This window comes from Syzygium oleosum, unplaced genomic scaffold (assembly GCF_021117445.2).
Source record: "Syzygium oleosum isolate NSW1041296 unplaced genomic scaffold, Sole_v2.1 Sole_v2.19, whole genome shotgun sequence".
NCBI lineage: Eukaryota > Viridiplantae > Streptophyta > Magnoliopsida > Myrtales > Myrtaceae > Syzygium > Syzygium oleosum.
This window is the reverse complement of record NW_026607503.1, coordinates 4,507,203-4,531,249: the sequence shown is the minus strand read 5'-3', so window position 1 is coordinate 4,531,249 and position 24,047 is coordinate 4,507,203. Positions and strand designations below refer to the sequence as shown.

Genomic DNA, 24,047 nt, shown 5'->3' with positions numbered 1-24,047 from the left:
TTTTCGTCTTTTTCCTTTTTCTTTTTTTTTTTCTTCTCTCTCTTCCCTCCGCCGGCCATGGCAGAGGGAAGCCGGCGACGGCAGCCTCGGCGAGGATCGCCCTCGCCAAATCCGGCGAGGGCTGCCCTTGCCTAACTCAGGTGACCCTCGCCTGGGCGAGCGAGGGCCGCCCTCGCCCGACTCAGGCGAGGGCCGCCCTCGCCCGACTCAGGCGAGGCCAACCCTCGCCGGCGTCGGGCGAGTGAGGGCTGCCCTCGCCCAACTCAGGCGAGGGTCGCCCTCGCCAGATCCGGCGAGGGCAGCCTCGCCCAACCCCAACGCCGGCGAGGGCGGCCCTTGCCGGCTTCCCTCCACCATGGCCAGCGGAGGGAAGAGAGAGAAGAAAGGAAAAAAAAAGAAAAAGAAAAAGGAAAAAGACGAAAATGCCTTAGGAGAAAGTATTATAGAGTAAATGTGTCACAAATGGCATAGTTTGAAGTTTTTAGTGTCACAAAAAAAATTTCAGGATAAATTTGTCTCAAGTAGCATAGTTTGGGGTTTTTAGTGGTCTTTTTCCTTAAAAAATTCAGAAAATTATTTAAAAATGTCCACGTCAGCTCCACGTGGCCACTCGGCATCCACGTCAGCGATTTCCGATCAAAATTGGCTGCATGGACTCAATTCGCAAAAAGTGAAAAGGTTTAGAACTGAATTGGCAAAAATATAATAAATTTAGGACTTTTTGACAAGTTTTTTCTTCTTTTTAAAACTATTTAAGCCTATTGTCATAATTTAACTTATGAAACAATGTGACACAACTTAAACGTATATCTAGAGAAATGAATTCGAGATAATATGAGGTGGTGAACTTGTTTAAATATATAGGACAATCGCACCAGATGTCATAAAACTTGTTCAAATCGTGTACTTTGACTCCTCTTTCAAATGAATAAAGTAAAAGTTTTTAAGATTTGAGTGCATTATGGGTTGCCACAAATTTGAAGACGCCAAACATAATTGTCCGAATGCCAATATGAACCCCACCACATGATTAAGTAAATCAAAGTGACAGACCTTCTCAAACGCCTTGCACAAGGAACAGATTTGTTGAACGCAATGATCATCCCATCATCCCTAAAATCATCACCAAGACCAAAAGAGCAAGGCAAAAGTCAAAGCAGCACAAAATCCACACTTGCCAACCGCTTGTTGACCTCTTGGGCACCACAAGTTAGTGGCAGAATTTGGAAAGATTTTGCTTGCGAACTGCAGCGTCCCGACAGAATCCTTGATTGACGGATGGATTGACGCCCGCAAGAGAGTCAACACTTCACCTGTATCTAAGGAAATCGATGCACGTCTGCTCTTCAAAGGAGGACACGACGAAGCTCCATCTTCTTCAGAGTCCATTGCTGTACCACCTCAAATGTAAATAATTCAAATGATGTCTGCAACCAGAAAAAGGGGTAAATTATCGTCAGGCGATGCCACAAATTGAGCTCATTTTAGGTTTCAGCGGATGCCTGAAACACGCGATATGCATGGATCTAATCTCTAACCCGACAAACGGTTCCTCGTTCAAGAGCTTCAACAGTAGAATATGTTTCGACCGCTGTGCTCGTGTGCTAATAAACCGATCAGCAGAAGAAAGTGGTGATACTTTCGATCGACTTAATCAAAAGTTATCCGAGAATAGTTGACATTCGTTCATTACGCAGGAGCTGTAAGCCCCCACCTATCAACAACTCGAAGAGAAATCTAAAGTGGGTTGATTTATTTTCGAAAGGAAAAGAAGACAGAAGACAGTGGTTGTCAATGAAATGGGTTTGAATTTTTAGACAGCGACTGCACTGTTGAATTCGGGTCGGAGATTGGACGGCCGCTAAAGTGACTGCGACGTTCGAACATTTGACCATTTTTTGATGGTTGTACGCCGAACACGGGCTCTTCTCCACTTGGAGACTATTCATGATTCAGCTCAGGCGAAGTGATTTTTATTCAGTTTTGTAAAATTTATAACTCTCACATACGTAAACATACTTTTAGAATACACCAATATTAACACGTAATAAAATATGCTATTTAGCCATCTATATTATCAGTGAGGGAGAAAGTATTCAGTGCTCATTTAGTATTATGTCATAGGCAGACGTGGTACCTATTTTTTTACTGAAACCCAATCACAACTTGACACTTGTGAATGACCCGGACAAATATAAAAAATTAAAAATCTAGCTGGACTTTTTCTCTCTTCCCCATCTCCTTCATTCACAAGCACCGACGACCACCGGCAGCAAGCTCCCCCATCTCCTCCATTTACAGCCAACGACGACCACCAGCGAGCTGTCCTCCATTTTCTCTCTTGTTATTCTCGTCAGATTCATCCACATTTCCAAATCTATGGAGTAAAGCAACCTCTTCATGTACGTCGCTCACGACAAAGGCTCGATGGAGGGGTTTAGATGACGCCGACGACGAAGCATTGGCCGCGAGCGCCCAGTTTTCCAAATCTCTGGAGCCTTGGACGCGAGCGATGATAGAGGGGTTTAGATGACACCGACGACGGAGCCTTGGCCGCAAGTACCCATATTTCCAGATCTCGATTGGAGCCCCAAACAACATTGTGCTCGAACCCTTCTCGCTGTCCGGCTATCCCCACCTCGCATTGTTGCAACAATTGGCTGGAACAGCAAAAAAAAAAAGGGAAAAGTATCAGAAAAGTCCAAAACCTTTTGCATTGATACCAATTTAGTTCTAAACCTTTTTTTTGTACGAATTCAGTTCTAACATTTTGTATTTGTCAATTCATTTCTTCCGGCTAATTTTGGCCGGATATTGCTGACATAGACGCTGGCCGGCCTACGTAGCACTGTCGGCGATGATGTAAATAACTTTTAATAATATTTTAATAATTTTCGATTTTTTAAATATATTTTTTTTATTTTTTTCTTTTCTTTCTTTTTTTTATTTCCCTTTCTTCTTCCTCCAGCCAATCGCCGGTCTGGCGAGAGGCTGGAGGCCAGGGCCGACGATCCCCACCGGCCACTAGCAAGGATCGCCCTTGCCAGTGACGGCGAAGACGAGCCTCGCCCAGTCCAGCGCAAGGCTCGAGCCCTCGCTGGATGGCCGTGAGGGCGGCCTCGAGCTGGGCTGGGTGAGGCACAATCTTGCCAGATTTGGCGAGATCAAGCCTCCCCCATGGCCGGCAAGGCTCACCCTCGCTAGATCTGGCGAGGACAGGCCTCCCCATGGTCGGTGAGGCTCGACCCTCGCTAGATTTGGCGAGGGCGAGCCTCACCCAACCCAGCGCGAGACTCAAGCCCTCGCTAGATGGCCACGAGGGTGGCCTCAAGCTGGACTGGGCAAGGCACAACCTCGCCATATCCGGCGAGACCTGCCTTCGACGTCTTTGGTGAGGTCAAACTTCGCCAGTGGCTGGCGGAGCAAGCCTCGCCATTGGCCGACGGGGCTCGCCGGCCTTGGCCTCTAGCTACTCGCTAGACCAGCGACTAGCTGGAGGAAGAAAAAAGGAAAAGAAAAAAAATTCAAAAATTCAAAAAATATTAAAATATTATTAAAAGTTGTCAACGTCATCGCCAGCCGTACTACGTAGGCCGGCTGGCATCCACGTTAGAAATATTCTGCCAAAATTAGCCAGAATGATTGAATTGGTATAAAGACAAAATGTTTTGGATTGAATTGACATACAAAAATGTTTATGACTAAATTGACATCAATGCAAAAAGTTTAGGACTTTTATGATACTTTTCCTAAAAGAAAAAAGATGAACCCAAATTTCCTCTGCTTGCCTCCCAGGCATGATGTATGCTTGGAGAATAAAAAACGAGGGAGATTTGTTCTTTTTGCTGTGTCGAGCGAGAATCCCCTCCCATGAGATGCATGGGCTCCAAAGGGGAATCCTCTAGTCCATGTCTTGCCCGTGTTCTTGCTTCATGTGCTCGTCGCTCTAGATCTAGCAACGGACGAGCCGCTGCATGCGACGTGTGCTTGTGGGTGGCACCACTGCGAGCCGGCATGATGACAGAGGGAGTGGCTCGGCAATGGCCACCTGCGGAGTTGTCGACGCTCGCGAAAGTGTAGACATCTGAGATCCATGGCCACCGGCGGAATGCAGGGAACGGAGTAGAAGAGAGAGAGAAAAAAAGAGAATGAGATCTTTAATTTTTTAATGCTTGCCCACGTCATCAACATGTGGCAATTTATTATTAATTTTTAATAAAAATACATACCACGTCAGCTCATGACATGATACTACGGGACCACCAATAAGGAGTGAGAACGCCACACAACATGTAATTCTTAATTACCTTTCAATTTCGTCATCATTGCGTCACAAGCTTGTTTTCCTAATTTCCTGACACGAGCTGTACACGCTAAAAATAGTGTGTGAAAAGGAAAGGACACATAATCACCCCACAGCCCCTTTTCCTCCTAGTGGGAAATGCATTAAAAAAAAGGAGATTGGTCCGGATTGCCATGGTCCCTATCCTCGTTTAGACTTTTCTTCATAACAGTACTTACCATGTGAACGAATCCAGCTTTAAAGTCGCAAATTGTTACTGATGATGATCCATTGGAATCCCCGTGATAATCTTTCGGATTCACACTCTGTATTAACCCCAATATCTCATCACGTGATCTCGGGTTAGATTACACTTGGAATTGTCTCGGAGACAGAGAGCGTGAGGGACAGGAGAGATGGGAAACAGTATGGGAGGGAAGAGGCGAGCCAAAGTGATGAAGATAAACGGCGACACCTTCAAATTGAAGACCCCGGTTAGAGTCGGGGACGTCGTGAAGGACTACCCGGGGCACGTCCTGATGGACTCCGAGGCCGTCAAGCATTTCGGCATCCGGGCGAAGCCGCTCGAGCCCCAGCAAGAGCTCAAGCCCAAGAAGGTGTACTTCCTCGTCGAGCTGCCCAAGTTCCCAGAGGAGGACAACAAGTTCCCGAGGCGGGTCCGGTCCACGGGCATCCGGATGAGCGCCAAGGACCGGCTCGAGTGCCTGATGCTGTCGCGGAGGGCGGCGTCCGACCTCTCGCTTGCCAGGCCGCCGCCGCCGAGCCTGGGGTCAGAGGGCGGGGACGGGCGGCCGCGGCGGGGCGAGGGGCCGCTGACGGTGAAGATGAGGCTGACGAGGGCGGAGATGGCTAAGTTGGTGGCGGAGAGCAGGGATGAGAAGGAGGTGGCGGAGAGGATCATGAGCCTGTGTTACGGTGATGAGAATGCGTCGCAACAAGGAGGTCCGAATTGGACGCCTGGTCGTGGTGGCACTAGAGAAAAGAGCAGCAGCATCAAGTTGCCCGAGGTAAATCCCCTCTCAAATTAGTTCCAATTTGTGACATCTTCAGTTTTGATGCATGTAGCTTTCTTGTATTTAGTAGAATCATCGTTAAGTGTAAACAGTACTAGAATGGTGAATCTTACCTCAAATCATATGGATGATTCAAATCAACAACTTAGCTAATTTTTTTAGAGAATTGGCACCTAAGTTTTGCCAATTTGTAATCAAAGTCCTAAACGAATGCAAAAAGTGCAATCAGTTTGAATTCGATGCAATCAAATGCTCTATTTGAGTAAAGTAAGACAAAGCGATAAGGACAGACACAACTTCCTTTCCCACGGTTCTTTTCATGCATGTTCACACCAACTACGGACAAGCGTGTATGGACACTCATTCCATCAAGAATCTTCATGCTTGCAAGTGGTCTTAACATTTCTTGTGAAACTTTTGCAGAAGAGGGTGAGGTTTAATGCGACGGAAGGAGGAGAGATCCGCCCGGAAATTCAATCCGAGTCATCGTAAGATCGATTTGAGGCGCAATCTAGTGCGAGGATCTCGTGGATGGAGACGTCGTGTTCCGAGAGCACATGTACACGGCGGCGGTTGAGCAAAGCTCCTTAAGGGCCCGTTCCGCAAATTCTAAACCCCGTGTCTAAGTCCTATTCTCCCCTTTCACTAGTAGGCTTTGAATATTCTTCTTTAGGTAGCTTTGATGTTGTTAGTCAAAAAGGTGGACTCCGTGATGCAAGGAGTCGCATCGCAGATCCTGGCGGATATGGCGGCAACAATCTTGTAATTAGGCTCCGTACGCCGATATTTACGACTTAGTTCACATGAAGCCCTTTTTTTTTCCAGTTCTATTATACCCAAGGAAAAAAGAATAAACAAAAAATGGTTGTAACACTATTCTCTAAGTCGCACGTTCAATTTATAGAAGTAATATGAAAGACGATCGCATCATCGACGGGATAATCGAAGAACAGATAAGAGAAAAATAGGTATAATCATAGACCGAATGTTACCGAGCATGCACACAAAATTCGGATAGTGTCAATTTAACGTGGGACCAGAACATCAATTAGCAGTGCACGTACCAAAACATTGCTTGTAACACTATTCTCTGAGTTGCACGTTCAATTCATGTAAGGAATATGAAAGACGATCACATCGACGGGATAGTCGGAGAACAGACAAGAGAAAACTAGGTATAATCGTAGATCGAATGTAAACGAGCATGTATACAATACATGGGTAACACCGATTTAACGTAAGACCAAAACGTCAATGAGCAATGCGTGCACCAAAACGGGCAATATCAACAGCGACATCAGCGGCCATACCACTGAGGCTTACAATTCAGAGCACGGTTTTGGCCCAGTCAAAGTAAGTGCGAAGTGCTAACGACGTGTTGGACCGACCGAACCTCGCGCCGATAGCGGCAAGATTAGTGGAGAACCCGAAGGAATGTCGGGGTGATGGCGAGGTTGAGGGTCCACGGGGAGCAGAAGACGATGACCACGGCTTGCGCTACGAAGTCCAGGACACTGACCAAGTTCAGCATCGTGATCGACTGGCTCGCTGCGTCTCTGCTCGTTTGCTGCCCTGCGCCGACCTCCTGAATTGAATCCTTCTCCGTCCTCGTTTCAACCTATATCTCATCTTTTGACTTGGGGAGGTGGGTGGGACCGACGCCACGTGCCGGCGTTAGAGACTGCGGTAGACACGTGGCGCCACGTGTCGGATGGATGTCCAAACACACGTCCCCAGTACCGCAGCTGATGGTAGAGGAGATTGGCCCCGTTTGGTTCAGCTTTGGGAAGGGGCTTTCGGCCTCTAAAGCCCCTTCCCAAAATGCTAAACCGTTTGGTTCGGCTTTCCGGACTCGGAAAGCCAAAAGCTAGCATTTGGAATGTCGTTGGAATGCTGAAGCCTATTTTTCCTTCCCAAATTGCCCTCACTCAAATTTCAGTTTTCCGGTTTTGCCCTGTTACTGTTCATCTTCTTCACCGTGAAGGTGGCCGGCGAGGGTGGCCGGCGAGGGCGGAACTGGCCGGCGACGGGCCGGCGAGGTCGCCTGACCCAGGCAACGGCCGCCTGGGGTCGGGCTATCGCCCAGGCGCTGTCGCCTGGGTCGGCGGTCGCCTGAGGTCGCGCGACCCGGGGCGGCGGTCGCTGGGTCGTGCAACCCGGCCCGGCCGCGCCGAGGTCGCGCGACCCGGGCGATCGCCGCTGGGTTGCGCGACTCCGGCCGACCACCAACCCAGGCGACGGTGCCTGGGCGGTCGCCCGACCCTAGGCGACCTCGCCGGCCCCTCGCCGGCCCTTCGCCGGCCAGATCCGCCCTCGCCAGCCCTTCGCCGGCCACCCTCACAGTAAAGAAGATGAACAGTAATAGGGGCAAAACCGGAATATTAAGAATAAAAATTGCCAAAGCCCTTTGCAAAATTTTTTTTACCAAACACTACTTAGGCCAAAGTAGCTTCACAAATTTTTTTTTACCAAACACCACTTACATTTCCCAAAGTGGCTTTCACCTAAAGGTATTTGCATTCCCCCAAGTTACATTTAAAAAGCCGAACCAAGCGGGCCCATTATGCATTTACATTATAGATTACCTACTTTAAATCTTCAGTTTATTCTACCCACTAAAGTTTTATTGTGTATTGCCTCATATGTTTTATTTGGGGTCGGTTTGTTTGGAAGGAAAATTGTTTTTGGGAAATCGCTTTTCGATTTTTTAGTATTTGAATAACAGAAAACCAATCAACTTCCATGAAAACGTTTTTCATGAATTGAAAACAAGTTTAAATCGGAGGAAAACGACTTCTTTTTCGGGTAAGATGGAAATCACTTTTCTTAAACCACCGAACAAATGAAATCTAAATATTTTCCTTAAAGTAATTCATATAAAAAATATTTTCTTTCATGAAATTTTCGGCGAAATAAAACCATACCTAGATTTCGTACAAAATCTTGGCTTCGGGTCTTGGAGATGTCACTGGTTTGTCTCGAAATGCTGTTTGCTGAGCAAACGCCATGATCGGGCCCATTCTTTAGACCATTATCTGAAGTGTTCGGATGATGTTCACCGAAGGGGCCCAACCCAAGGCCCCCTGATCCGTCCATGGCATCGATGAATTTCGTTCATGTGTTACCCCAATTTGACGCTAGTTTATCCTACTTGATGTTAGGACGCATGTCCTCAAAAGGCTTAACGGATAGTACGAAGCTTACTTCTATAAAACCTATCCAGTATTCCCTCTCTCCAAAGAAGAAAAAAATTTGGAAGGAATTTAGGGGATTTCGGGTGTCCGGCTGACGGGATGTTAAACAAGGTGTATAGTCATCCTAAAGTCGGAGTCTCGACTCCCTTTTCTTGGTGAGGTTACCTCTTAAGCGAATACCGAGGATCCTAGGAGTGCACCTGGTTAAGAATTTCGTTCATAGTATTGATTAATTTCGTTCCTAAAGTCGGAGTCTCGCCCTCGCCGCGGCCTCCGGCGAGGGCTCGAGCCTTGCCTTGATCGGGCGAGGCTCGCCCTCGCCGGGCGAGGCCGCCCTCGCCAGTGGCCGGTCGCCGGACCGGCGACCGGCCAAAGGAAGGAGGGAAGACCAAAAAAAAAAAAGTGGAAAAAAAAGAAAAAAAAAGGAAAAAAAATAAAAGTTCAAAAAAATATTAAAATATTATTAAAGTTGTCCACGTCGGCGCCGGTGACCGGCCTCCGGCCGGCAGGCGTCCACGTCGGCAAATTCCGGTCAAAATTAGCCGGAAGGACTAAATTGGCACAAAAATAAAAGGTTTAGGACTGAATTGGCACCAAAAAAAGGTTTAGGACTAAATTGGCATCAATGCAAAATGTTTAGGACTGAATTGGCACCAAAAAAAGGTTTAGGACTAAATTGGCACTAATGCAAAAGGTTTAAGACTTTTTTTGTACTTTTCCCTTAACAAACATGTATTATTTTTGCAATTCTAGCTGTCGCTGACTTGAGGCTCCGGCTTAAATTAGGTCATGATCATCTCTTTTTTTAGCATATCTTATCGCCAGAGCTAGTACGCTGAGGTCCAAGGAAATTGCACGTTTAGGTCATCCAGATTCTTACACCAAACCTTCCCAACTTTTGCTAGTGAAGGCACCGACTTGGAGTAAGTGAAACATTATCATTATGTACGTAAATAATATGAAAAAGCATCGTGGCATATTCCTAGATGATCGATCAATTAACTCATCACATGGAAGTCAACTACGAAGCCTGCTTATAAACTGCATTGGAGATGGAACCTAAGAACGTTTACCCCTTTAAATTTGAGGGAAATTGTCCGATCAGTCGTAAATCTATTGTGTGGATTTCAATTCAATTCTAAACTTTTCAATTTTACTAATGTAGTTCTAAATCTTCGCATGAAATTTCACTGTGGTCCTTCCAACAAATTATCGCCGGAAATCGCTCACGTGGCGATATGCCGCATCAATTACAACAATTTTTTGGTTTGCCAATTCTCGTAATCACAACACTAAATTTGCTCAATGTTACATTAAAAAATATCCATAAGGTGTACCTAAGAAGGAGAATAGTTCGAGGGTTGTCAAGCTTTTTGCCCGTTTGTCAACTTATGCAATTTGGCATGCGGATCGCTAGCATTTAAAAAAAAAAATCAAGAACCATTTAAATAATTCTCTTTCTTGGAAATTCGAGTTTGTGTGTGTTGACACCTCCCCCCGAGGGCCGCGCCGCCGGGAGGTCGCGACAGCGTGTCATATTTGTATTGACTGTTCGTGTCATAACATGTCAATACAACAATATTTCAACGTAATTATAAATATTTATACATTAAAAATGAGTGAAAATATGTAAATTCGTGTCGAATTCAAGTTAAGTCGTATTGTATAAGGTGCGAATATTTGCTATAATTTCTCACAACGATTTATGAGAAACATTACTTAAGTACTGGTCGCCATCAAGGAGTAATAATTTTTTCAAGGACAAACCTCGAGACAATGTTTGGACTCATATCTAATGATCTCTTGTCCCACTACTAGATTTTTCAAAGTTGTTTCTATCACCATATTACATTCATACAATTCTTTAACCTCAGATACTCTAGCATTTGGTCAAAATTTGAGGGAAAAAATAAGGAAAATGACCCATTTGATCCCAAAGGGTAGTAGTTGAAGTGTTGTCCTAATTCAATGACTTATTGACTCTTATCCCAACCTAGTAGCTTTTATGTTAATCCCTTCAAAGGACCGGAAGAATGAAAAAAAAATGGGAGTTCACTCCAACTTCTGTGAAATAATTGACAGCTTTGTTAGGGCAGGTCTACCTTCCTTAGTTATTAGCATAGTGTAAGGTTTGTCCATATTTAGGGCAGTGGCTGCGAAAGTGAAAGTTGGCCGATGTTTGCAACCTGTATATAGATGACCTTTTAGGCAAATGGGGTTGCACCTAGAGACCTTAGAGGGTTCCTTTGTCAAAAAAGGCTTTTGTGAAAAGCTCCAATTACGTCTCGATTATTGGATGTAGTGGACATTCTCATGCCTTCGAAACCCACATAGAGGAATATAATACAGTGTGACCCTTCATTTGTTTTATTTGTTTATGTAGAAGACAAAGGTTGTTAGGAGAGAGAGAGAGAGAGAGAGTTGAGCCTTTTATTTAATCACTTTTAATGCACCTCCTCCGAAACTCCCACATTTTCCATCTACTTGAGGTGTTTGTGTTTGGCCCTTTGGTTTCTCTCCCTCTCAGTGAAGTCTGTAGTTGCACAGAGATGGCAAGCACCGTCAAGAATGGTCATGGTGTATGTGCCAATGTCTTGGTTGTGGTTCTATTCGCTGCATTCCCACAAGCCATGGTGCATGGACAAGCTGTAGTGACGATTTCGCAGCCGCCGCCCAGCGACTGTCCCTATCCTTGTCTCCCGCCACCAACGACACCCGCAATCTACCCGCCGCCACTGCCGCCGTCTCCGCCATTGCCGCCTTTTGGGGTCTATCCACCGCCTTCCATGGTCTATCCGCCGCCTGGCGGGTACTTTCCGTACTATTTTCCGCCGCCATGGTACTTGGGCAATGCACCTCCCCCTCCTGATCCCATCTTGCCTTATTTTCCATGGTACTACAAGCAACCCCTGGTGCCAAACTCTTCGTCGGAAACTCGCCTCAGGCGATCCTGGGTCATGATTCTCTCTCTTCTGCTGATGATCGTGAGTTTAGCTCTCTCTGGGTGAGTAGTTTTTGCAGTTACATTAAGGTCTCTACCTAGTTCTAATGGCAAGGTTGTGCTTTTTCCCTCAAAGTTGTTGCTGTTCATCCTGTGTAGCAATCTGACCGGATGCCCAGAAAGTAATATGATTCTGGCCCTCAAATTTTTAAATTTTTATATAATTTCAAAGTTACCAAATGTTGTGTTCTGTTGCGAATTACGGACCTTGTTTAGTTCTTTGGGATTAATTCTTGCTGCAAACAATCAGGAAAGAGAACTCGGTAGCCTTTTTTAGCTGCATTATGTGAAGAAGAGGCATTTAATCCTTTCAATTAAGGAAAAAAAAAAGAAATTTGAAAAGATTGCAATGCAAGGGAAAGCAAAAACAGGGGACTTTCGAGCAAAAGCAGAAGAAGAGGTTCAAATCAAATTAATGCCATGGCCTTCTTGAAATGTCAGCAGAATTGGTTTCTTCTTCTTCTTCATCTTATTAGTTCAATCTGCTATTGCCTGCTTTCCCGGTTCTCTGAACTTCGTCTGGTTGTCTTCTCTTCACAAATAAAATACTCTACCCAGCCAAAAGACCAAACTCTGGAGTAGAATCAATTGCCAAACAACTTACGTAACAGATGAGAGAATCCAGGTCAACTTTTTGGGGTGAACCTGGCCATGACATCAACATACCAACCGCATTCATTATCGCCAAGACTCAGGTGGTGGTTAGCTTACGTTATAAGAAAGCAAAGTGTAAGCAGACGAAATAGGTGGGAGATTCTTATCTCATGCATAATCACTTCCTTCTGACTTCTGAGATCTCCTAATGTCATCCGATGATAACGAGCTCATCAAAAGTTGGGAGTCAGAAAAAAATTCATGGACCATAGACTCGATGTCCTGTGGTGGCATTTTGTTGGATGAAACCAATCCTGAGGCGTGTCGGATGACTCCTGCCGCTGCTTGTATGTTGATGTGAACTGTGAAGAAGCGCCAGCGATCAAGAATCGAGCGTCACTGAGGTGTATTAAGAGACCCGGACATCACTTCCTACGCGGGACACCAAATTATTATCGATTCCACGGAGAAACTAGGATTTGCACCCGTGTTCGCACATTTATGTAATTCGGCCCAATTGCTCGATGACCCTAGTCCTCTGATCTTGAGGAGACGACGACGATGCCTATAACGTAACCCCGCAATACAAATGAAACCCGACGCAAAGAAATTCTCGTCTAGGGTGTCAAACAAGATATTCCGAGAACCTCCTCACTAGGACATTAAAATTTTTAAAAGTTTCCATGTGAACGTCCTTTAATATAATATAGGGTTAATATCACGAACAACTTTAAACTAGTATACATATGATAAATTTACCTCAAACTAATTTTTTGACCAATAAAAATTCAAAACTGGTACACCTGTGACAAATTTACTCTCGATTAGTTTTCGTTAAATTTTACTGTCAAATTGCTATGTTAAATGACACGTGACAGTTGACGGATTTACCAGTTTGGAGTTTTACCTTCCTTTTGTCACTGGTGTACTAGTTTATGATTTTTTTTTTTTTATAAATCTAATTTAATGGAAGATAAATTTATCACAAATATATCAATTTGGCACAAGCATACCAGTTTGGATTTTTTTATGGTCAAACAATTAAATTGGGATAAATTTATAGTAAATATACCAGTTTAGGGTTTTCGTGGTATATAACCTATAATATGTTTGTTTCTTAATTAGTTGAAGAGCCTCCGTACATGATAGTTAAGAAAGACGGTTTCGATCGGCATTGGAATGGATGAAAAGACAGTAGCTCTTATGAATTTCCTGATCACCTTTGTTGGACAACAGCTTTCGACGTCCGGGATGGCGTTAGAAAGTTGGATATGAGCTCCCTGTAACAGCTGGGTATGCAAATTTTGTGTTTAACTTTGATCCGCACAAAGCCATTCAGCCTTGGTGATATTGAACGGGTCATTTCTCGTTCCTAATTCAAAATCTAGCCACAATAAAGTGTGCCAGTTTTGGGATACACCTTCGCAATATCATAATCCCACAAGAACACAAAGAAATTAGATAAACAGCCATGGAACCAACAAATTCAAGAAGCACAAATTCCTTTTAACTAAACAGGTATAGGAGGATCGGCGTTTACTACTCACCATAATATACATGGACCCCACATCCAATCCGACAATACAAATCCTAATTGTCAAGGCTATAACACAGAGAAGTTTGTATACCGCTCAAAAGAGAGCCACGGTGCCAAGCCTCGAAAGCTAATGTCTAACTAGAAAGCTTACACATATGTTCCGTCTCCTGTGAAACAGAACAAGGCGGGGCTTGGTCAAAAGGCATCACAGCATTGGGTAACCTGCAAAGATTAGGAATATTAGGTAACAGAGTGAATGATCCAACTTCTAAAACAAGAAGAACGTAGGAGACAAGCATGCATCACATGCATTTTGACTGACATATATGGAGACGTCAACTCAAAACCTGCAAAAGCAAACATTAACAATTTGTCCAGCAACAAATCCATCGTTCACAATCACTGCACAACAGTCCAACAAGGTGGTTGACTATTTTTATTGAGAAAGGTTCTATCGGAGAGCAGTTAAAGATGCTCCGAGATTTTTCAGAGATCGATTAAGGAGGAAATGGCAACAGGAGTAAAGGTGTCTTTAACTATTTCCTTCTGAAAATCATCAGTTTGCATACTAATTAACACTTACATCGCACACATCTAAGAAACAAAGTTCAAAGACAAGTAGCCACCCTATACGATGACAAGAACTCAGTTAAAATGGTTTAAAAAAAGAATTTATAAGTAAAGAGTAGAACCTGCTGAGGATCAACACGCGGTTTTTTATTGGCCTTTTTCTTGTTCTTGCGTCGCTTTTTACTAGAATTCGCAGCAGCAATAGGCTGCTGTTCGGTTCTCGAAGGAACAAAGGAGATCAACGAATTCTCTACTGTAGAGGATGCTTCAGCCACTGCTCTTGGTATTTGGAACAAATGATGTGGTGTAGGTACTTCTGAGCATGCCTGGGGAATAGCACGACCAAGAACATAATTAGCTGGCCTAGAAGCTTCTCTATGATTGGTATTTGAGATTTCAGAATTGCCTCCCACATTCTCTGTTACATTCTCTCCAAGAGGACCTGAATACTTAGTCTCACGGTGTGTAGCATAAAGTTTCCACTTAGACTTGATCGTCTTCAAAAGAACAATTTTCGACTGGCTATCATCTGCATTACATCCTTTCTTAGTTGACTGAATAGAAACGTGCATAACTTCAAGATAAAGTATAAAAAATGGCATACCATATAGGGATTGAATGGCAGCACGCGCTGCCAATTGTTCAGCCTCCTTTTTGCTTTTACCAACATCGCCGGTATAAGTTACACCATTGAATACCAAAGAAGATACAAAAACAGGAACTGCCCCTTGTGGCTGAATGGTTGTGTAATTGGGCATTTCCAAGTTCATCTTGGCTGCATATTCATTAAGAATAGACTTGCAAAAAATTGCATCCTATGCAGTAATGAAATAACCAGCAGATTAGTTAAAAAACAGAAGGACAAATCAAGAATCAAAATATAGCAATGAGAGTGTGAAGCAAACATCTTGTTTTCCAGTTGCTATTGGATGAAACGAAATGCAAAATATTAAAGACTACTCCCTATTGTCTTATTACCTAAGTTATACCCCCCATCTTCATATTAATCATTCGATTTAGTGGTTCCATATAGTCGAGAATAACTATCAGTCATACGATAGACAAAATACCAGGAAAATTCATCTAAAGACCAGATGACACCAGGAGCATGTCGAGAAATCAAAAAGGTCCAGTTAACCACATGACAAGCACATTTAGATAATTAGAATTAAATGTTGACCTCCATTGGACGTGCACATACAACTGGATGTATTTTATCAACAACCTTAGAAAGGCACGTTCTCGCAATCAGCTTATATAAGACAATATTAATTAGGAGAAATTGCAGAGATATCCACCTGATGTACGCTCATAGTTGGAAGGTCTCAAATAAATTAGTAAGTTCAGTTCAAGGTTTCTTCAAGACATCCACTTGCATGATAAGAACATGGCATCAATTCAAAGATAATGATTTCCAGCATTTTCAGCTATATAACATATGCTAGAACAATTCAAGTGAATCGATCGCAATGGTTAAAGAATTATCAAACCTCATGGATAAGAGGACAGCCTTCATCCTTCATCTTTTGTGACAAAAGGTCCAATGCAATTTGAGCAACATTTTGCTCAGCTTCCTTTTTTTGGGGAAATGTGTCGGGAGATGTGAAGCTTTTCCCATCTACGAATACCGTTGACCTATATCTCGGTGCATGTTGAGATCCCTCATTTATTGTCTTATAAATAGGAAAATGCACCATTATTTTCTGCGTATACTCCTGTAACCGATTTTTGTACATCACTTGCTCTGGAACACCTGAATAAATTACATATATGATATATAAGGTCTCCATTTTGGTTATCAATGATGCACGCGTCACTAGTCTTTTGCCCACTTTATAGTAGCATCGCCCATTTTCTGGAATTAGAAGGTTTCTTTTGACCATTTAGAAACACGAAAAAAAGAGAATACATTTGTTGTTCTATACTCAAACAATAACCAAAAATCACAAACCTTTTCACTTCACAGGAAGGACATACTAAAGTAAATGCCAAATTAGAAGTCATTTCTGACATATATGAGGATACTAGGATATGAAACATCAAGCAGGGCAGCAAATTCCTGGAAAAGCATGTTACCACCTCTAAATGTCAATAGAAGCAGATTTTTTATTTTTTGGTTTTTTCTGGGAGTAAGTCAGATTTATCGTTCCAGAGTAGATGAAAGAATCCGAAACACATTACAAAAAGCAAAGCACCCTTTCCCTGACTATCGAATCATACATATGAAGCTATGGATCGGTCTCCTTTTACTCATTGTTATATCATTTTTCATGATTCACCTTTTAGATTTAACAAAATCGTTTCATTTTTTTCTCAAATATCCACCATCAACAGCAAAGTTGCTAAAGTTTGTCACAACACGTCATATATCTATTTATTCCCATATAGTCACATTTATCCTCAAAATTACTCGAATTTTTCCTTTAATCATCCTTCTAGTCAAGAAGATTCATAGCCAATAGTTAGTAAGAAAGTTCTTGAAAACAAAGTATACAAAGTCATAAGCCAAACATCGACTATTCGAATAGATCAAGTGTCAAAAAAGACAGTTTTGACCCTACGTGAGCACAGTGGGCCATGCATTATAATGTGGAAAAAACTTGGGCCATTTTAAAATGGTCTATAGAAATTAGGATACATAGGGTAAATTATAGAAAATGAAACAATGGAGAGCAAAGTGAGACAAACCCCAAAGTTAGGTAAATGTTTAAGCTATACAAGATTATTAACATTTGAATTTTTCACCAAGAACAAGTAACATCAGATGAGAGACCAAAACAGCAAGACTTACATGGAGGGCAGGAAACCTGAGCTTGCTCTGAAGCTCGAGTTGAAGGTGGAGCTACAGCCTGAGCAGGGATAGCTAAAGGAGGTTCTGGTTGAGAAAATTCACCGAGATCGTTTATTCTGGCTGGTACAACTGAAAAAAATGAAACAGACAATGACTGTCATATTGAAAGACAAAACCTCTCCAGCACTTTTTACAACATTTGATATGAGATCATGAGTAAAAAATCATAACATGAGTTGAACAGCCATTAGCATGGGGGGATGAATTGGGTACTGCAGAGTGTCCAGCCTCCCAGTTCTTCATTGATAGAATCGATAGTAAGCCTCCACAATAAATAAAAAAAAAAAAAACACTTGTCTTGTTTGCTTTTGGAATGATAAAGTAAGAAATACTTAGCAAAGAGATTCCACATCTTTTGACCAAACGATTAGGAAATCATTTTGAAAAATAAAAATAAAATATTCACAATCCTTTATTTCTGCTGCAATCATAGCCAAACCTACACGGCTAAATATCAGGTATGCCATAAAGAGTGTAATCTCGATGCAAAAAAAATTAGAAGAAAGAAACATAATGTACAACTTTTAGCTTTATCACCAGATTCTCCATTTACATCATAAACGATTTGATAATCCAGTATAGAGAAAAACTGACTTAAGCATTTTAGCCCAAAAAAAAAAAATTTGGTCAATCAATTTATGAATGCCAATTTCTCATATAATCCATTCAGATGATAACCCATTGGAGAATCTAGTTGTTTAAAGTCAACATAAATATTAATATATCCTTTCAATCAGGATGACAATAATTGGTCCTGCTTAAGCATGCGCAGAAGCTAATCATTCTTCATTAAGTTATGATAGCAAATCTCATTATAAAACAATATTTGTCAGCAAGACTTACGCAAAGAAGGGTCGAACACCTGAGCTTGCACGGGAGCCTGAGATGAAGATGGAGCCAGAGCCTGAGCTGGGATAGCAAGAGGTAGTTCCGGTTGACGAAATTGACTATGATTGTCCGTTCTGACAGGAACAGCTGAAAAAACGAGACAGGTGACTGTCATATTGAAAAACGATGCCTCTACCACATTTTCTACAGCTTTCCATTTCATATCATGGGAAAAAAGAATCTAGCATGTGAGGAACGGCCTTTTCTATTGAGGGATGAACTGAGGAACTGTCGTGAACTGTATCCTGCCTCCTATATCATCTCCACAACAAAAGACACACTATCTTGTTTGATTTAGGGATGGTTAAGTAAGAAGTATTTAGCAAAGAAACTCCACATCTATCAACCAACAGCTATGATCAAAACATTAGAAGTGCACTATCCTTGTTTCTGCTGACACCATAATGAACTTCAATATTAGGTTATAAATAAATACCGCAACCATATTTGTGATTCCTGAAAAGAGGCAAACCAGCTTTTAGGCACCTTCGCCTAAAGAAATTGGTCAATCAATTTATGAATGCCAATTTCTCATATAATCTGATCAAATTATAAACCATTGGATAATCTAGTTGTTCAAAGTCCACATATATAGTAATATATCCTTTCAATCAGGACAACGAATGTTAGTCCCTCTTAAGTGTATGCCGAAGCTAATTGTTCTTAATTACATTATGCTGTCGCAAATCTCATTATAAATCAATGTTCATCAGCAAGACTTACAAAAAGAAGGGTCAAATGCCGGAGCTTGCTTGGGAGCCTGAGATGAAGGAGGAGCCAGAGCCGGAGTCGGAGCCGGAGCCTGAGCAGGTTCAGCAAGAGGAAGTTCCGGTTGAGGAAATTGACTAAGATTCTCCATTCTGATGGGCACACCTGAAAAAACGAGACAGGTGACTGTCATATTGAAAGACGATGCCTCTACAGCATTTTCCACAGCTTTCCATTTCAAATTAGGGGAAAAAGGAACCATAGCATGTGAGGATCGGCCTTTCCTATTGGGGGATGAACTGAGGGAACTGTCCTGAACTGTATCCAGCCTCCTATTTTATCTCCAAATAAAAGACACTCTATCTTGTTTGTTTTTGGAATGGTTAAGTAAGAAGTATTTAGCAAAGAAACTCCACATCTATCAACCAACAGCTATGATCAAAACATTAGAAGTGCAGTATCCTTGTTTCCGCTGACACCATAATGAACTTCAATATTAGGTTATAAATAAATACCGCAACCATATTTGTGATTCCTGAAAAGAGGCAAACCAGCTTTTAGGCACCTTCGCCTAAAGAAATTGGTCAATCAATTTATGAATGCCAATTTCTCATATAATCTGATCACATTATAAACCATTTGATAATCTAGTTGTTCAAAGTCCACATATATAGTAATATATCCTTTCAATCAGGACAACGAACGTTAGTCCCTCTTAAGTGTATGCCGAAGCTAATTGTTCTTAATTACGTTATGCTGTCGCAAATCTCATTATAAATCAATGTTCACCAGCAAGACTTACAAAAAGAAGGGTCAAATGCCTGAGCTTGCATGGGAGCCTGAGATGAAGGCGGAGCCGGAGCCGGAGCCGGAGCCAAAGCCTGAGCAGGTTCAGCAAGAGGAAGTTCCGGTTGAAGAAATTGACTAAGATTCTCCATTCTGACGGGCACACCTGAAAAAACGAGACAGGTGACTGTCATATTGAAAGACGATACCTCTACAGCATTTTCCACCGCTTTCCATTTCAAATTACGGGAAAAAGGAATCATAGCACGTGAGGATCGGCCTTTCCTATTGGGGGATGAACTGAGGGAACTGTCCTGAACTGTATCCAGCCTCCTATTTTATCTCCAAACAAAAGACACTCTATCTTGTTTGTTTTTGGAATGGTTAAGTAAGAAGTATTTAGCAAAGAAACTCCACATCTATCAACCAACAGCTATGATCAAAACATTAGAAGTGCATTATCCTTGTTTCCGCTGACACCATAATGAACTTCAATATTAGGTTATAAATAAATACCACAACCATATTTGTGATTCCTGAAAAGAGGCAAACCAGCTTTTAGGCACCTTCGCCTAAAGAAATTGGTCAATCAATTTATGGATGCCAATTTCTCATATAATCTGATCACATTATAAACTATTTGGAGAATCAAGTTCTTCAAAGTCCACATGTATAGTAATATATCCTTTCAATCAGGACAAAGATTGTTAGTCCCACTTAAGTGTATGCCAAAGCTAATCACTCTTGTTTATGTTATGCTGTCGCAAATCTCATTATAAATCAATGTTCATCAGCAAGACTTACGCAAAGAAGGGTCAAATGCCTGAGCATGCTTGGGAGCCTGAGATGAAGGCAGAGCCGGAGCTGGAGCCTGAGCAGGTTCAGCAAGAGGAAGTTTCGGTCGAGGTAATTGACTAAGATTCTCCATTCTGACGGGCACACCTGAAAAAACGAGACAGGTGACTGTCATATTGAAAGACGATGCCTCTACAGCATTTTCTACAGCTTTCCATTTCAAATTACGGGAAAAAGGAATCATAGCACGTGAGGATCGGCCTTTCCTATTGGGGGATGAACTGAGGGAACTGTCCTGAACTGTATCCAGCCTCCTATTTCATCTCCGCAACAAAAGACACTCTATCTTGTTTGTTTTTGGAATGGTTCAGTAAGAAGTATTTAGCAAAGAAACTCCACATCTATCAACCAACAGCTATGATCAAAACATTAGAAGTGCACTATCCTTGTTTCCGCTGACACCATAATGAACTTCAATATTAGGTTATAAATAAATACTGCAACCATATTTGTGATTCCTGAAAGAGGCAAACCAGCTTTTAGGGACCTTCGCCTAAAGAAATTGGTCAATCAATTTATGAATGCCAATTTCTCATATAATCTGATCACATTATAAACCATTGGAGAATCAAGTTCTTCAAAGTCCACATATATAGTAATATATCCTTTCAATCAGGACAAAGATTGTTAGTCCCACTTAAGTGTATGCCAAAGCTAATCACTCTTGTTTATGTTATGCTGTCGCAAATCTCATTATAAATCAACGTTCATCAGCAAGACTTACGCAAAGAAGGGTCAAATGCCTGAGCTTGCTTGGGAGCCTGAGATGAAGGCAGAGCCGGAGCCGGAGCCTGAGCAGGTTCAGCAAGAGGAAGTTCCGGTTGAGGTAATTGACTAAGATTCTCCATTCTGACGGGCACACCTGAAAAAACGAGACAGGTGACTGTCATATTGAAAGACGATGCCTCTACAGCATTTTCTACAGCTTTCCATTTCAAATTACGGGAAAAAGGAATCATAGCACGTGAGGATCGGCCTTTCCTATTGGGGGATGAACTGAGGGAACTGTCCTGAACTGTATCCAGCCTCCTATTTCATCTCCGCAACAAAAGACACTCTATCTTGTTTGTTTTTGGAATGGTTAAGTAAGAAGTATTTAGCAAAGAAACTCCACATCTATCAACCAACAGCTATGATCAAAACATTAGAAGTGCACTATCCTTGTTTCCGCTGACACCATACTGAACTTCAATATTAGGTTATAAATAAATACCGCAACCATATTTGTGATTCCTGAAAAGAGGCAAACCAGCTTTTAGGCACCTTCGCCTAAAGAAATTGGTCAATCAATTTATGAATGCCAATTTCTCATATAATCTGATCACATTATAAACCATTGGAGAATCAAGTTCTTCAAAGTCCACATATATAGTAATATATCCTTTCAATCAGGACAAAGATTGTTAGTCCCACTTAAGTGTATGCCAAAGCTAATCACTCTTGTTTACGTTATGCTGTCGCAAATCTCGTTATAAATCAACGTTCATCAGCAAGACTTACGCAAAGAAGGGTCAAATGCCCGAGCTTGCTTGGGAGCCTGAGATGAAGGCAGAGCCGGAGCCGAAGCCTGAGCAGGTTCAGCAAGAGGAAGTTCCGGTTGAGGTAATTGACTAAGATTCTCCATTCTGACGGGCACACCTGAAAAAACGAGACAGGTGACTGTCATATTGAAAGACGATGCCTCTACAGCATTTTCTACAGCTTTCCATTTCAAATTACGGGAAAAAGGAATCATAGCACGTGAGGATCGGCCTTTCCTAATGGGGGATGAACTGAGGGAACTGTCCTGAACTGTATCCAGCCTCCTGTTTCATCTCCGCAACAAAAGACACTCTATCTTGTTTTTTTTTGGAATGGTTAAGTAAGAAGTATTTAGCAAAGAAAATCCACATCTATCAACCAACAGCTATGATCAAAACATTAGAAGTGCACTATCCTTGTTTCCGCTGACACCATTGAACTTCAATATTAGGTTATAAATAAATACCGCAACCATATTTGTGATCCTGAAAAGAGGCAAACCAGCTTTTAGGCACCTTCGCCTAAAGAAATTGGTCAATCAATTTATGAATGCCAATTTCTCATATAATCTGATCATATTATAAACCATTGGAGAATCAAGTTGTTCAATGTCCACATATATAGTAATAAATCCTTTCAATCAGGACAACGTTTATTACTCCCACTTAAGTGTATGCCGAAGCTAATCAATCTTGTTTACGTTATGCTGTCGCAAATCTCATTATAAATCAATGTTCATCAGCAAGGCTTACGCAAAGAAGGGTCAAACGCCTGAGCTTCCGTGGGAGCCTGAGATGAAGGTGGAGCCAGAGCCAGAGCCAGAGCCAGAGCAGGCCCAGCAGGAGAAAGTTCCGGTTGAGGAAATTGACTGAGATTGCCCTTTCTGACAGGCACAGCTGATAAAACGAGATAGGCAACTGTCATAGTGAAGAACGATGCCTGTGCCGCACTCTTTACAGCTTTCCATTACAGATCATGAGAAAAAGGAATCATAGCATGTGAGGAACGGCGTTTCCCATGGGGGGACGAACAGAGGAACTGTAGTAACCATATCTAGTCTCCAAATTCATCTCCATAATAAACGACATTTTATCTTGTCTGTTTTTGCAATGGTAATTAAAGAGTATTTCGCAAAGAAACTGCCACATCTTCAACCAACAGCTATTATCAGAAAAAAACTTGAGAATTGCGCACTCCCCTGTTTCTGCTAACGTCGTAGTCGACTTAGATACCCGGTTATATACCTCAACCAATTTAAAATTCCAGCATAGAGGCAAACCGATTTTAAGCGCCTTCGCCTGAAGAAATTGGTCAATCAATTTATCAACGCCGACTCCTCACATATCCTGATCAGCACCCACTAAAGGTAATGCAGAAGCTAATCAATCTTCATCATGGACCGATGTTCATCAGAAAAAACAAAAAAGGACTCAAAATAGTACCAGTCATCCTAGCAAGCTAGTACTTATCTAGGTTTTTCTTTTCCGTCAAAACTTTCTCGTCTCACCTCATCCAACCAAACGGATTTCGCGGCATTTGTCAAGCACAGAGTCATTTCGTCATCCAATTAACGATGCATTTCTCGAGACCGAAACTTCACACTTCCTCCCCAGATTCCACGGGCGTCTTTTCAAGCAAAGCACGTAACTTTCAGTGAGAGAGAGAGAGAGAGACTTACTTGAAGAAGCCGAGGGAGCCCGAAACAGAGCAGCAGCCAGAGTAGAAGCCGAAGCCAGAGCCAGAGCCGGAGCAGGAGCCGGCGCCCGAGCCGGAGCAGGAGCCAGCGCCGTAGCCGGAGCCGGAGCAGGAGCCGGAGCCGGCGCCGGCGCCGGAAGGTTTAGACCAGGGAACTGGCAGAGATCGCTCATTTCGCTTCCCTTCCTCTGGCTCGCTCGCTGGAACCGGACGGCGGACGACGGACGGCGGACGGCGGAGGCAATCGGAGGAGGAGCTCCGGGTCCGGCGAGGCTAGGGCAAAATTGAGGGCGAGAGGCCTTTTTGGAAGCTGAACCGTCGGAGTGAGCTCAGCAAAAACGAGCCGGAACGGCACAAATATCGCTTTTTAGCCGCGCACGTGCGCACTCGCTCTCGTGACACTGGACCGGCCAATTTCAAGAACACGAGATTTACTCCAAAAAAAATAGATTTATGGAGAAAATGGGGACGGTGAAGGAGATGAGTATCATCAATTTAAGGGAAGAAAGCGTGACCAAAACAAAAACAAAA

The 24,047-nt window shown here is 42.7% G+C and overlaps 3 protein-coding genes across 3 annotated transcripts; 2 read left to right on the top strand and 1 right to left on the bottom strand.

The window, feature by feature from the left end:
- Window positions 1-4,489: 4,489 nt before the first annotated feature.
- Window positions 4,490-6,124, top strand: LOC115666457 (uncharacterized protein At1g66480-like). The gene is made up of 2 exons (XM_030588177.2): window positions 4,490-5,310; window positions 5,740-6,124. Exons 1-2 carry the CDS (start codon window positions 4,699-4,701, stop codon window positions 5,806-5,808), a joined length of 681 nt encoding a protein of 226 aa, XP_030444037.1. The 5' UTR covers window positions 4,490-4,698; the 3' UTR covers window positions 5,809-6,124.
- A 4,935-nt stretch (window positions 6,125-11,059) lies between these two features.
- LOC115673941 (leucine-rich repeat extensin-like protein 3) lies at window positions 11,060-11,518 on the top strand. The gene has a single exon (XM_030596206.1). The coding sequence runs from the start codon at window positions 11,060-11,062 to the stop codon at window positions 11,516-11,518; it is 459 nt and encodes a 152-aa protein (XP_030452066.1).
- A 2,072-nt stretch (window positions 11,519-13,590) lies between these two features.
- LOC115674079 (uncharacterized) lies at window positions 13,591-23,915 on the bottom strand. Its single transcript, XM_056320031.1, has 13 exons — window positions 23,500-23,915; window positions 22,574-22,780; window positions 21,801-21,938; window positions 21,025-21,162; window positions 20,250-20,387; window positions 19,462-19,611; window positions 18,675-18,824; window positions 17,907-18,038; window positions 17,004-17,132; window positions 15,703-15,965; window positions 14,817-15,027; window positions 14,335-14,741; window positions 13,591-13,864 (listed from the first exon to the last, which is right to left on the bottom strand). The coding sequence occupies exons 1-13, from the start codon at window positions 23,687-23,689 to the stop codon at window positions 13,838-13,840; spliced, it is 2,280 nt and encodes a 759-aa protein (XP_056176006.1). The 5' UTR covers window positions 23,690-23,915; the 3' UTR covers window positions 13,591-13,837.
- Between the last annotated feature and the right edge of the window lie 132 nt (window positions 23,916-24,047).

What these genes read in the sequence shown, in the direction of transcription:
- LOC115674079 (XM_056320031.1), bottom strand. Translation starts at nt 23,689, where the DNA reads ATGAGCGATCTCTGCCAGTTCCCTGGTCTAAACCTTCCGGCGCCGGCG. An exon ending in GGCATTTGACCCTTCTTTGC is followed by an intron (nt 21,163 to 21,800) that starts GTAAGTCTTGCT and finishes TCGTTTTTTCAG; the next exon opens with GTGTGCCCGTCAGAATGGAG. An exon ending in TGCCATTCAATCCCTATATG is followed by an intron (nt 14,742 to 14,816) that starts GTATGCCATTTT and finishes GATGTAATGCAG; the next exon opens with ATGATAGCCAGTCGAAAATT.
- LOC115673941 (XM_030596206.1), top strand. Translation starts at nt 11,060, where the DNA reads ATGGCAAGCACCGTCAAGAATGGTCATGGTGTATGTGCCAATGTCTTG.
- LOC115666457 (XM_030588177.2), top strand. Translation starts at nt 4,699, where the DNA reads ATGGGAAACAGTATGGGAGGGAAGAGGCGAGCCAAAGTGATGAAGATA. An exon ending in GCAGCATCAAGTTGCCCGAG is followed by an intron (nt 5,311 to 5,739) that starts GTAAATCCCCTC and finishes AAACTTTTGCAG; the next exon opens with AAGAGGGTGAGGTTTAATGC.